This window comes from Panthera uncia, assembly GCF_023721935.1.
Source record: "Panthera uncia isolate 11264 chromosome D3 unlocalized genomic scaffold, Puncia_PCG_1.0 HiC_scaffold_8, whole genome shotgun sequence".
Lineage (NCBI taxonomy): Eukaryota > Metazoa > Chordata > Mammalia > Carnivora > Felidae > Panthera > Panthera uncia.
In genome coordinates, this window is record NW_026057586.1 from 67,929,830 (window position 1) to 67,945,017 (window position 15,188).

The 15,188-nt window shown below is 37.5% G+C and overlaps 1 protein-coding gene across 1 annotated transcript in view; it reads right to left on the bottom strand.

The window, feature by feature from the left end:
- Positions 1 to 15,188, bottom strand: part of TTC28 (tetratricopeptide repeat domain 28) — a 622,119-nt gene that overhangs the window by 295,364 nt on the left and 311,567 nt on the right. Inside the window, exon 3 of the mRNA XM_049619809.1 lies at positions 6,912 to 7,059. Within this exon, the coding sequence (XP_049475766.1) occupies positions 6,912 to 7,059 (148 nt within the window). The remainder of the gene's footprint in view (positions 1 to 6,911; positions 7,060 to 15,188) is intronic.

A 15,188-nucleotide genomic window follows, 5' to 3' on the forward strand; every position in this document is an offset into this window, starting at 1 on the left:
GTATAACTTGATTAAGTGAAGAAAGAGTAGGTAGGACTTAAACAAGTCTTTGTTTTTTTTCTGAGAGTAGAGGGTATTTTAAGTAGAAGTTTTATCCTAAAGAAAGGTCCCAGAAGAAGATAGGTACATGGAATGATAGAGAATGATGAAGAGTCCAGCTTGAATGGACCAGAGACTATTTTACGAGGAAGGAAGCAAATATGAAATAATGGAGGAAACACTTAGTGAAGAATAAAGAGACCTGGATTTCAAAGCCACACAGCCTCGGTCTCACTGTGTCAAATGTACAGATTGCGATTCTGGTGACGGTTACATAAATCTATACATGTGATAGATATGTATATGTCTATACATATTATGTACCTGTATGCATAAATATATACATGTGTGTACATCTATGCATGTGCACAGATATATACACAAAAGTCCATTTCACTTTATGTAAATTTAACATTTTTAATGTCAAATTTCTCTGCTTTTGGAGGTAATTATGTCCCCTTGGCCCACACTCACTAGTCAGAAGTTCTAATTAACAGGCGTGCATGCTTTTGATAAATAAAAGTGGTAGGACAAGTTTTCCTGATGTATAAAAAGTACAGGCTAGATTAGTTGTCTCTGAGATTCTTTCCAACTCTACTATTCTATTATTCTAATTCCTATTCTAGAGTAAACGCAGACTCTTAGTAAAGGGACTAATTTTGTGATTTTATCAGGCTAGGTTAAACAAAGATTTGGCAGCTGTTAGGATGTTTTTCCTTCTAGAAACTATGCATGATATATGAAATAGCCAATATTAAGCCAACTCCATAAGAACGTAGAGGTCCTCTACAACATTCATTGAACACCAGTTATGTGCTTTCTAAATGCACAGCCTTTAAGAATTTAAGATGAACACAGTCACATTTCCTGACATGTGAAGAGCTTTTAGGAATGTAGTAGAGACCATTAATAACAACCACATTTGGCTAAGAGAGATACTATATTTCATCAGTTCTGAGATACACATTTATTCACATATCAACATCTCTGGATTTGGGATTTAATGTCTCTGAACATGATAGTGCCTCACAGTGGTATGCCACTTCTGTGTCTAAAGGGTTCCAACAGAGCTCTTTCAGTTTATATAAAATAAAAAGTTAAATGACAAGAATTGTGTCATCATTTAAACATCAACATTTTCTTAGTAACATAAAATAATGATACAACTCTTGAGCCAGAATTCTTGGCATTCTCCTTTCCCAAAGGAGAAAAGTGCTAACCCTACCCACGTAGGTCTGGGAATTCTTTCCACAGGAAGGGACCTCTTATTAGAAATTGAAGATATAAGGGGGTGCCTGGGTGGCTCAGTCAGTTAAGTGTCCAACTTCGGCTCAGGTCATGATCTCACGGTTCGGGAGTTCGAGCCCCGCTCGGGCTCTGTGCTGACAGCTCAGAGCCTGGAGCCTGCTTCAGATCTGTGTCTCCCTCTCTCTCTGCCCCTCCCCTGCTCTCTCTCTCTCTTTCTCAAAAATAGACAAACATTTAAAAGAATTTAAAAAAAAGAAATTGAAGATATAAGAAACTGTTTTTCAGGAACTGCAGGTTGTTTTAGTTGAGGATGTCTTGGAGATGAGAATGAAAGAGAGGAAAGATCTCTGCTACTAAGGAGGCTGTGGCCTCTATCCTGTAAGCAATGGAGAAAACAGAATTATGAATAAAAGAACGACCGATCAGACTTACATTTTAGAAAGTTCATTCTGGGAGAAAAACAAAGCATGGACTGGTTTAGAAGAGATAAAAGCCAAAAAAACCAGTTAGAAGCAAAGTCCTGAATTTTCAACGACAAAAGAAATGGAGAACAAGGGATAAATTTCACTCCAAAACAGTGACCCAAAGAGAGAACAGCAACTATCGAAAGGTAAGAAAGTAAGCAAAGTATGATGAGGGTAAAGTATTCCCAAAAAACAAAATTTAGAGGTAAGGCTCATAACATGCACTTAATTTTAATTTTCATCTTTCCTTAGGGTAATTCCTTAAAAAGGAAACTAAAGACTGCTGGGCTTGTCACAAAAGGACAGCTATTGTATGATTCCACTTACAGGAGGAATCCAGAGTAGTTAAATGCAGGACTAAAAACAGCATGGTAGATGCCCCAAGCCGAGAAGAGGGGGAGTAGGGAGTTACTATTTAATGGGGACGGAGTATCAACGTAGGAAGATGAAAAAGTTCTGGATGGTGGTGATGATGGCATAACCCTATAAAGGACATAATGCCACTGAATTGTATCATTAAAAATGGTTAAAATTGGACAATTTTATGTTATATATATTGTACCACAATTAGAAAACTTTTGGTTTATACAAAGAGTCAAACTTAACCCTCCTCAAGAAAACAAAAGGAAAGAAAAGAAAAACAACTGACATGTTCAGTACTTTGTCTAAGCGCTTTGTCACACTTTCCCAAGTTTGTCTGTATAAGGTTTCTAAAAGGATTCAGAGGCCTTCCACAGAAATAAAGGTAGAGAACACAGAAGTCAGAATGGGTAGAAAGTCAGGAAAAGGCAATAAAACTCAGCATACAGACAGGCCGACTGTAAGACCTGGCCCAGTTCCTTAAGGTGGCCAGGACACTGGGCTCTATGCTTCATAGAGGACAAAGCAAAAGGAGCAGGGATCACTTTTAAAATTCCTAGACCTTTATATATATATATATATATATATATATATATATATATATATATATATACACACACATACAATGGAGTATTACTCAGCAATCAAAAAGAATGAAATCTTGCCATTTGCAACTACGTGGATGGAACTAGAGAGTATTATACTAAGCGAAATTAGTCAGAGAAAGACAAATATCATATGACTTCACTCATGAGGACTTTAAGACAGAACACAAGGGAAGGGAAGCAAAAAGAATATAAAAACAGGGAGGGGGACAAAACATAAGAGACTCTTAAATAAGGAGAACAAACAGGGTTCCTGGAGGGGTTGTGGGAGGGGGGATGGGCTAAATGGGTAAGGGGCACCAAGGAATCCACTCCTGAAATCATTGTTGCACTACATGCTAACTAACTTGGATGTAAATTTAAAAAATAAAAAAAAATTACAAAAGGAATAATTTTGGGATAAAAGATAAAAATAAAATAAAATTCCTAGACCTTCAAAAAAATTTTTTTTTAATGTTTACTTATTTTTTAGAGAGAGAGGGAACACCTGCGTGAGTGAGGGAGTGGCAGAGAGAGAGGGAGACACAGGATCCAAAGCAGGCTCCGGGCTCCGAGCTGTCAGCACAGAGCCCTACATGGGGCCTGAACTCACGGACTGCGAGATCATGAATGACCTGAGCTGAACCCACTAAGCCACCCGGATCTTTTACATAAATTCCCAGATCTTTTAAATAAAAATATACCTACTCGGGAGAAATACACTCTTCCTGACACTGAGGCCTGAGACCAAATTTTCCAGTGAGTGCTCAGCAAGAGGACCACATACAGTAGCACAGTGTTCATTCCACACAACGCCGTGCCTGTCAAAAATCCAAGAGCAGGCTTACTACTGCTGCTACGTGCACTCCTCAGCGAGGAGCACATCGCACTGAAGAGGGGAAGGTGGCCTGCAAGGACCAACTTACGCTTTCTGGTGCTGGATTCTCAAAACAACATCAGGAGGTGTATATTGTCATTTCCCTCTTACGGGTAAGGACTGAGGTGTAGAGAAAGGAAGCAACCTTGCTCAGTCAATGAAATAGCAAAGGGCAGCACTGGGATTCGGTTCCAGTCTTTTTTTTTTTAACATAACATTTCAGAAAACAGGCCTCCTGTGAAGTGACTGCCACCTAAAAGAAAATCAGAGGGAAAGAGCTCACCGAGGGGGGGGTGGCAATTAGGCAAATAAAAGGTGAGCCCCAACTTGACCCTCAGAGAAAAGCTTATACATTCAACAGCCATTTTCCACCAGCACTCCTTAAATTAGCTTCCCTGGATCCTCTGGAGCTGGTAGAAACACCACGACAGGTGATAGCCCATAAATGTAATAGTCTTTAGATTACCAAATTAACGGGAGGAGAGAAAATATACACAAGAGAACCCTCAGCAAGAAGCAGCCCTGGCGTCTTTAGAGGAACAAATAAAGGTAAACTCAATCTCACTTTGTAATTATATTATTGAATTTGGGTGGCAATAGCACTGTCCTATCCCATCCAAATTTGCATAAGCATTTATAAGATACAATGTGCTGAGATTGCTGACAGACTATCTCAAAAGGAGAAAGAGAAAATAGTGAAAGGATAACTTGAGAAGTCATGAAAAAGAGTATCATTTTATATTTATGCTTATTTTTACATTTTCATTAATGATTTAAGGAAATACATTATATATAAGGATGTAAATATATCCACAGGAGAAGTAGTTTAACTGATCTCTTGGTTGGTGAACATGAGTGAAATCATAAAAATAAAGTAAAATAGACTTATGAATTCAGTTAGCAGTATCAGCAACACTATAAAAAAATCAAGTAAGTTTCGATATGGATAAATAGAACATATTTATGTGGGAACAGGGCATATTAACGTAGATTGGCCCTACCTTTAAAAATAATGAAATCTTAGGGCACCTGGGTGGTTCAGTTGATTGAGTGTCCGACTCTTGGTTTCAGCTCAGGTCATGATCTCACAGTTCCTGGGTTGGAGCCCCTGCTTGAGATGCTCACTCTCTCCCTCTCTCCCTGCCCCTCCCCTGCACATGCTCTCTCTCCCTCTCTCTCTCTTTCAAAATAAAAATAAACTTAAAAAAAAAAAGAAATCTTGAAACTTCCCCAAAAGACCAAACCACAGGGATGCTATGCACACCACTAGAGTTTTGTTTCCTTATAGAAGCACCTGGACTAGGGAGCTTTCTCTTTTGCACTTAAGAATTGTAAAAGAAGAAAACCAAAACCAGAAAAACGATGTAACAGATCAGACCTCTATGTAAAGTGACCCAAACTGCACAGATACACAACAATGGCAGGAACTCAGAAAGCTGCAGGAGGCTAAAATAAACAGTGGGTAAAAAATGGGCAGCAAATGATGACAGATTTTGTGAATTGCAACCATATGACAAAAAGAGAGGTCATTAAGATGTGAAATGATGCACAGAACAACACCGTGCCAAGGAACAGCCTCTATAAAATGTTGATAAGAGAAGCCCACCTGGAATAGGTACAGGGGTAAAGGCAATGCTAAAAATAAATGAGATAAATCAAATCGCCTTAAGGAAAGAGAAGAAAATACTGAAGCGCTCCAGGCACCTGTAAGATGCGGCTTTCTCCAGGGTCAGCCTTAGGTCATTCGGTATAAGATAGGAGAGAATGCAGCACAGAAAACCCTAAGGGGGACAGGACAGCAGCACTGAACTCTTTCTCGAAGTGCAGGAAGGTTTTCTTACATTTATCTAAACAAATTGCTTCAAAGGCAAAATGGTAAGTATGATTCTGCTGATCTCAACACATTCACTCCAATATTCTAAGGCAGCAGCAGAAACACCTCAGAATAAAGAAGTGATATCTTCAAGAACTATATATATATACATATATATATATATATATTCCATGTAAATTACTTGCAGAAGGATGTAGGGAGAGAATGAGAAAATGCCAGAAAATGGCAAGGAGAGACAGATTGATTTTTGTTGTTGTTGTCCACTTCCCCCACCCGCCCCAAGCCCTGGAGCTCCAAAGCGCATCTGTTCTAAGTCAGAGTTTATTAACAGCAGGTCCCCCAGTGGGAGAAGCCATTAGGTTCCTACAAGCTAAGACTCAGCTTTGTATGGGGTTATAAAATCACATGAGGAGAGATTTCCTTATCACTTTTTTTCTAAAACATGAAATATTCAACTTTCAGGAAAACATTTTTTATAGCTATGAATTGCCCAGAGACGGAGTACCATTTAGTTCATCAAACTTTTACTTAGCTTTTATTTTGAGCCAAATAGTGTATGAGCCAGTATATTAAAACTACATAATGCCACAAACATTTTCGAAACTAGATGTCTAATGATACTGCCATCAAAAATTTTAGGTTCATTCAGAAACGTACCATTTCAGAGACAAAATAAAGTTCTGTTTGACATAATCTAATATGGAATATTATTCGCTGTCTACTATTTGCCACCAATCTGCCTCAGTGTATCCATCACTGCAAAGATGACTATTGGTGTACCCTTTCAGCCTAATCTGTCCAAGAGCTCATTCAGCAAAAATCCATGTTTCTCAGAGTGAAGTCAATCAGTTTGGGGCCTCAGAACTCCTCCAACCTTTGATACTAGTTCCAATCCACTGTTTTTCCAGAATACCAATTGGTATAAAACAGAAGTAACAACAGGAGAAAACCATGTAAACTAGTGTCTGTCTCTTCTCTTTCCTTTTAATTCAACATGGTTTTTTCATGTTCCTCTGAAAAACGTTAGACATAGCCTACAGTTAGATCCATTATTTCCTTTTACACAATGTTAGAATATCTAATATCTTCTCTCATTTATTTCTAGATGGCATATTGGTCCAACTGAGCAAATCAATTTACTACTAGAGGTGTTGTGATTTAGAGGTACGGAATCTCAGAACTATTTTTAAAAAAGTATTCTTTGGATAACCCTGAAATCCAGAAAAGTTCATTCATTCACCCTAGTCATAAAGTTAGTTTATGAAAAATTTGAAAATATAATCCAGGTCCATAAGCTTCTGCACCAGTGTTCTTACCACCACCATCCTGTTCTGCCTCATTAACACCAGCCATGGACAGTGATTCCTGATCTTCCTTTGTGTAAAATGTCCAATCTTGGCCAAAGCAATAACCTACCAATTCTCAATGTCCAAAGTCTTCAAAGGCTAGGAATGTCCTTAAATTAGTTATATTAGTGTCAGACCAAACACTTTCATCATATTTACCTCTCATGGGAGATTTCATGGCCGCTTCTACCATCCCCACCAGAAGCTGGAGACTCTTGGGGTCCTGAGCCAGTCCAGATGCAAAGGCTGCCAGGGCATCGGCATGACGTCCGAGGTACTGGAGGGCAACACCCTGTCGGAAGTATGCCTGGGAAGAAAGAAAAGATAATGCGCGTTTTACTTATATACTATGCTCCAAGAAGGCTGATGGTGATTATTAGAAAAACCGGTCAGCAGACCTAAAACTGACATCATCTTGGTTCAAAACCTAGTAAATAGTTTGAAATCAATTCTGATTTCTTCCAGCATAATAAAATGTTAGCATACTTCTTTCAAGGAAATGATATTAAAACTTTCACTCTTTGGGGCTTCTGGCTGGCTCAGGTGGAAGAGCATGCTACTCTTTTTTTTTTAACAAAGTTTTTTTTTATGTTTATTTCTTTTTGAGAGAGAGAGAGAAATAGAGTGCGCACATGCACTTGAGCAAGGCTGAATGGGAAAGGAGCAGACAGAGAGGGAAACAGAATCTGAAGGCTCGAACCCACAAACCGTGAGATTATGACCTGAGCCAAAGTCGGACACTTAACCGACTGAGCCACTCAGGCACCCACAGCATGCAACTCTTGATCTTGGGGTCATAAGTTCAAGCCCCACGTGGGGTGTAGAGATCACTGAAATAAATTTTGAAAACTTAAAAAATTTTTTAAACTTTCACTCTTGTCACTTCTAGAACATTTATTAATTTTATCACATTCTTTGGCATTTATTTACAAATCCCTTTTAATGTTTTTTTGATAATTTTTAAAATATATTTTAGCCCGCCTTTAAGCTCCTCAAAGTCAAGGTATTTGGAAATTTTTTTATATCTCACCAAAGTGTCTGGTACAGGGCAAGATAAATGAGAGACACTCAAATTCTGATTATTTCAAATTTTCCTCTTTTCTATAATTAAAGGGAAAAATCAATGTGTGATGGTTATTAAGAAAATTTTAATAATGAGTGCTATAATATAGCTACATTTCATGTGGTGTTTCAGACACAGTATTTAAAAGCTGTTATCTATGTATGCTTTGCTTAGAAACAAAATAAGATTACTGGCCTTTGTGTTCTTTAATTGGATTAGTTTGAAAAACTAGTATTATCAGTTCTGATTAGAAGAAAACATCCTTCCTTCCAGCTAATTGCAAAAAGGGCCAGAAAATTAATAAAATATTTGAATTTTAGAATAGTCTTAAGAACATGCAGTTTGTTTTCAAGCACACAGAGTCAAAAGAAGAAAGGAGCAAAATGTTACTAGTATATAACCAGGTAAGGACCTTGTACCTGATTAAATGATACATAAAAATGCCATTAATGGCTCACCTAGGGGACTCAGTCAGTTGAGTGTCTGATTTCGGCTCAGGTCACAGAGCCTGCTTCAGATCCTCTGTCCTCCTCTCTCTTGGCCCCTCCCCTACTCATGCTCTCACTCAAAAATTAATAAAAACATTTAAAAAAAAAAATTAGGGCACCTCGGTGGCTCAGTCAGTTAAGTATCCAACTTCGGCTCAGGTCACAATCTCACAGTTCGTGAGTTCAAGCCTCGTATCGGGCTCTGTGCTGACAGTGTGGAGCCCGCTCGGGATTCTTTTTCTCTCCCTCTTTCTCTGCCCCTCCCCAACTTGCGTTTTCTCTTTTTCTCTCTCAAAATAAATAAACTTAAAAACATGTTCTAAATGACATTAATATATTCATGGCCTATATGGCATCTGTTTCTAAAATACCTGGCCTCCTATTTAACTTAAATACTCTTCTAATATTATATGTTTGTAACACAAATTTAACTCTTTCAGTCCAATACACTTTGAAATTGTCACTAATTATATTCATGGGATCTAAATGAAGCTTCAAACAACTCCTAAAACTATCACTCAATAAACTTAATACATAATTTTATAATTTTGTATATTACATACACACTGAGATCTCTCGCACTTATCATGTTTATAAAACATATGTACTTACCTTATCTTATTTCATTTTTATAACTACTCTTTGAAGTAATTTAAGACAGGTAATACTATTAAGTGTTTCTATTAAGAAACAATCCATAAACAGAATGAATCCTCAATTATGGGCTATTCAGAGTCCTATTAGTTTAAACTACCAGCAGCTGTTAAAACTCAGACCCTAGTACGACAATAACCTGTAAATGCACCTTCATTACTAATTCATAAGATCATTTCCTTTCAATGGACTCAGCCACTGTTTTAATGTTTAATGTGTTTATAGATATTTTTCACTGCACTTTGCACGTCACATTTTAGGTGATTTCTAGAATCCAAGAGGCAATATATAACATATAGGAATTGAATAATATTATATTGAATAAAATATTTAAAATATTTATTGGACTCCCCTTACATTCTGTTGGTCTGTAATTATGTATTCTTTTTGTGGTTCTTTTCTCATTAACTAATAATCAGAATAGTTAATTTTATTGTGTACTTTCTCTGTGTTAGGTACACTGTATGAAATTCTTTTTATTCAATCACAGTAACCCACAGTCTATGTCTTATCATCATCAAGTGAACTCCATAGTGGCATTTCTGTCACAAAAGTGTAGAGAACTAATTTTTATTCAGCAGCTATTTGTACATGCAATGAATATATGAATATATGTACATGCAATGAATATTCCAAATAAAAACAGCTATAGTTTAGCTTTAATGCAGCATTTGTAGAAAATGTAAACTAAAATAAGTATACTTATTTATATAATATATATACATGTATATATGCCAAATACCTGTAAATTATAATTATTCATGATAAGAGATAAAAATCTCTGTGGTTATTGATTTCAGGTATATATTTTAAGAAACAAAAATCTATTATGGTAATCATTTCAATTACAGTTACAATACATGTAAATCAAATCATGCTTTGGACACCTAAAACTCATAGTGCTGTTATTTCAGTGAAGTTGGGGGGAGAAAAACACACACAAATCCTATAGTAGTCTCGATGAACTCTGATAACTTCTTGTATATTTAAAACAAAACATTATCATTCATTACTTCACCGAAAGAACAACCGATTTCCCTGTCAGACAATGAAATCATTTATCTATTCTGTGTAGGTAAGCAAAGTCCAGTGTTAAATGTAAGTTATGGTCTCAAGTTTTACACAGTTGTTACAAAAAAGAAGAGTATGCATGTTTTGTTTTCTTAGGGCACTCAAAAATAAGATGAGAAAAAGTAAGACTTGGCCATACTGCCCACAACCTGGCTTCTTTTCTTTAGAAGGTTTCGAAAAGAGATGTAAGAGAGAAGACTTAAAGGTCTCTCTTATGCCCCTCCAGAATCCCCAACTCAACTTTATATGATTTCCTCAGTGAAAAGCTTAAAACTTGTATCCCTGTCAAGACATAAGCACAATTAGTCCAAACTCATAGATTTGGACTCCCCCAACTTTTTTCTATACGATATTCATTGCATGTACATATGTTCATATATTCATTGTATGTACAAATCGCTGCTGAATAAAAATCAGTTCTCTATACTTTTGTGAGAGAAATGCTACTATGGAGTTCACTTGATGATGATAAGATAGACTGTGGGTTACTGTGATTGAATAAAAAGAATTTCGCAGTGTGCCTGACACAGAGTAAGTACACAATAAAATTAGCTATTCTGATTATTAGTTAATGAGAAAAGAACGACAAAAAGAACACATAATTACAGACCAACAGAATATAAGGGGAGTCCAGTAAATATTTTAAATATTTTATTGTTCAATATCATTCAATTCCTATCAATGCTTCATTCACTTCTCTCCTTGTTCCCTAAAAGACTGTCTGCAACTGGGAACCCACTGCTCCCAGACAAAATTTGAACCACCTGACTAAAACAAATTAGTATTATCAGGTCTTGGGAGATGTAGCAGCCACCCACAGGATCCTATGCCAGTCTTTTTCAAAGCAAAGGTCAAGATGTGCTGAGATCCACAGGATTTCCCACAGCTTCAAGAAAACTCATGTGATCTGCCGTAGCCCATCTGCTTCTTCCCTACTGGTCCCTGCTACTGCTTTTTCTCTTACCATCACAGATTTCACAGTAAGCTGCTTCATCTGGGAAAGGGGCAAATTTTTATCATTTGAGATTGAGTAGAGACAGTATATGGGCAGCAGCGAGGGAAGGTGAGGCCCAGGAAGCCAGGTCGAACACTTGATGTCTCAACAACCCCCTCACATACACCACATTCTGGCCAGCAGATGGAAAAGGAAGGGCAATGCAGCAGATGGAAAAGGAAGGGCAATGTGGATTCACTACCGAGAGCACCTATACCTGAGAACAATGGTTTTAACCTGAAGCTTTAGCTAAGAAGAGAAATTTGGAGGGAGTTGGTGAACACACGGGACTAAAAGTGGGATGCCTAGAGTTTCAAGTGCTGGCACTCATTCATTTCTTGTTGTTCATCACAAAGAACCCTCAATGATCAGTCCACACATGCCACTAAATGATCTCACAAATAATAAAAATACAGTTGGGTTACCAGAATAAGTTTCCATGCTTCCTTCCTTCCATTAAATTCCCTAAAAATATATAGCATTAGGCACTGTGATGTGTACCACAAATACAAAGAAGCAGTCAGGGCTCCTACCTTCAAGCGATGCACAGTCTAGAGAGGAAGAATATGAAAAGCTCTAAATATCTTGACCGCTACCTTCAGTAACCACTTACTAATAGTAAGGGCTTGTAATATTTTAGCAATAATGAAAAAAATGTAACTAATGACCAAAGTCTTTATGCCCTGTTTTTAAAACTGTTGATACTTGCTTTTTCATTATGTGGCCATTCCTCTCATCTCAGAGAGTTTGCAATGGACTGAATGTTTGTGTCCCTCCATATTGCTATGTTGAAACCTAATCCCCATGGTGATGATATTTGGAGGTGGAGTTTTAGGGAAGTGATTAGGTCATGTGAGTGGAGCCCCCCATGAACGTGATTAGCAAGCATCCTTATAAAAGAGATCCCAGAGCTCGGTACCCCTTCTGCCATTTAAGAACACAGCAAGGAAACGGCAAGCTATTAACCAGGAAGTAGGCCCTTACTGGACACCTGCCGTCACCTTGATCTTGGACTTCCAAGCAAGCAATAAATGTTTGTTGTTTAAGCCACCCAGCCTATGGTATTTTGTTATAGCAGTCCAGATGGACTAAAACAGGGTTAAAGTACAAATACTCAAAAACTAAACATGGGAAACAATAAGTTATTCACCCCTCAAGCACCCCTGGAGTTTGACCGTAAGCCTTTACTTCCAACATTCCATTTCTGGTTTCCAATTCTATTTTTTTTCTTTTTATTTTCTTTTTTTTAATGTTTATTTATTTTTGAAAGAGAGAGAGCGAGAGAGACAGAGTGTGAGCAGAGGAGGGGCAGAGAGACAGGGAGACAGAGAAGCCAAAGCAGGCTCCAGGCTCTAAGCTGTCAGCACAGAACCTGACGTGGGGCTCAAACTCATGAGCTGTGAGATCACAGCCTGGGCCGAAGTCAGACGCTTAACCGACTGAGCCACCCAGGCACCCCTAGTTTCCAATTCTAAAGCATCACTGAACTCAGTAATAACATAACATCATACTCTCCCACAGCTCAAATGAGTGATAAGGTAAATTACTATGCATGTAGGTTCATGTGTATATTCAGGACATAAAATATAGAACAAATACATGTAATATATAATGCTACACAAAATTAAGTGTGTTTGCTTACATGTACAATCTATTACTTAGTTCAATCATTCACAAATATTCTGCTTCAGTTTAATCTGTACTTTCTCATGTTATATACTCTAATATTCCTAATCTGTCTTTCACTGTTTGAATTTGAACATTTTTACATTTTCTCAAGATTAAATAAGTCTATAACATGGTGATATACTTTCTAGCCAATCATACCACCTGCTACATCATCACCACCCTTTTCAACGATGTTTATAAATTGTGTAATTATTTTACTGAGCTTTCCTTTACTATTTTATTTAAAAATGAGTAGAAATAAGGAAAATAGACATGCCAATTCTAGCTTTTTAAAAGGCAGCTGTATTAATCTATAATTTAACACAACTGGTTGAAAAATGAAAATGATTACAGGGTGCCAAAAGCAGAAAAACTTTCACATCCCTGGATGTACACGGTACAACTAAGTACGGTTTTGTTGTGATGGCAAAGAATAAAACCAGAGACTATGTAAAAATGACTCTTAAAAGGAAAGGCCTGATTTGATATTTTATTTTTTAGTTATCTAGGAATGAACACTTCCCACTCACTGAACCTGTCAATCTCTAGTTTAGTATTGTCCTACTTAATATTTTATATATTTGACTTTCATATACTTCTCCAGGAATGCTTTGTATGGGAAAATAAAAGACTATTACTTAAAAGATATGCATATGAGCAAAATGTAAATATGCACACATCACCGACCATAAAATTATATAATATAAATTACACATGATATCACATAAAACTGTGATATATAAAAATGAAGGCACAGGACCCATATCCTTACTTAGTTTTCACCATCTTACATCATAGATACCCATATGGATACATACATGCACATTAATTTTGTTATGTATATTGTTGTGTAAGTTTCCCTTAGACAAAGGGAGAGAATACTAGAACTTCTTGCAGTAATATAACTGTTCTCTGTACTATCTAATAATGGTACCACTAGCCAGCCACACTTGGCCAGTGAGCACTTGGAATGTGCCTAAAGTGACTAAGAAATTAAAGTTTAAATTTTATTTCATTTCAATTACTTTAAATTTAAATAGCTACAAGTGGCTAGTAGCTACTGCACTGGACAACGCAGTTCTAAAATTAGGTCCTCCTCTAGCAACAGACCTCCAAAGACAAATCTACACTGAAAGTTGAAAGGGGAGCTATTAGGGGCACCTGGGTCGCCTATTGGTTGAGCGTCCGACTCTTGATTTCAGCTCAGATCACCATCTCTGGGTCATGGAATCAAGCCTCACATTGGGCTCTGCCTGCTTAAGATTCTCTCTCTCTCCCCCTCTGTCCCTTTCCCCACTCGTGCTCTATCTAAAATAAAAAGAAAAAAGAAAGGGGAGATATTAAACAAAATAACTACTGAACTAAAGCTCTGAATGAGAGCTATGTGCCTTACTCCCAAGGCACCTGTGGTGGAAGAGACAGGACTCATTAGGCTCTCTGGAATCCTATCCTGATTACTTTTTAAGCTGTGTGCCTTTGGCCAGGGCACTTAATTTAACTTCACCAAACTTCATGTTTCATTTCCACTTACAGAGAAGATAATAATGATGACCTCAAAGTGTTGTAACAATGACTGTTGACTGATATCACATGAAATATAAAACACAAGTAGCTACTTTTTAAAAAGTTGAACTGAATTTCTCACTAACCTTCCTCTTATTTGGTATTTGCTGTTTAATCAAGTGGCTCATCTGCTTCACCACCTTTTTTTTTTTAACTTTTTTTTTATTACTTATTTTTGAGAGACAGAGAGGGAGCATGAGCAGGGGAGGGGCAGAGAGAAAGGGAGACACAGAATCTGAAGGGAGGCTCCAGGCTCTGTCAGCACAGAGCCTGACACGGGGCTAGAACCCACAAACCGTGACATCATGACCTGAGCCCAAGTCAGACGCTTAACCAACTGAGCCACCCAGGCGCCCCTGATTCACCAGCTTTTGATCAGAAATCACCTTTGGTGAAGTGGGTGAGGGACTGATAAAAATTAGGCATAAAACAAAAATAAATGATCATAATGATCACCTTGAGTCACTAGGAAAATAGTTATGCTTGGCATCTTCTGTTTAAGAAGCCTGTAAAGTAGGAAATGCATTTGAAGGAAATTTTATAATCATAAGTGTTTTTAAAAATGTTCACACTTTGGGGTGCCTGGGTGGCTCAGTTGGTTAAGCATCCAACTCTTGATTTTGGCTCAGATCTCGATCTCATGACCTCAAGACCATGAGATGGAGCCCCGCATGGGCAGCCTGCTTAAGATTGTCTCTCTCCCTCTCCTCTGCCCCTCGTACATTCCCACTCCCTCTCGCTCACTTTCATTCTCTCTCACACAAAAAAATAAAACGTCTACACTTTGGCAGTTGACTGCATAAGCTTCAATTTTCTAGTAAATTCATTATTTGGGAAAACATCATATGCAGTTTAAATAAGGTCCATCGACTCAGGTGAAAAAGAAGAAAGAGGTGGCAGAAAATAGATGACCAAAAAAATCTATCTATAGAAAC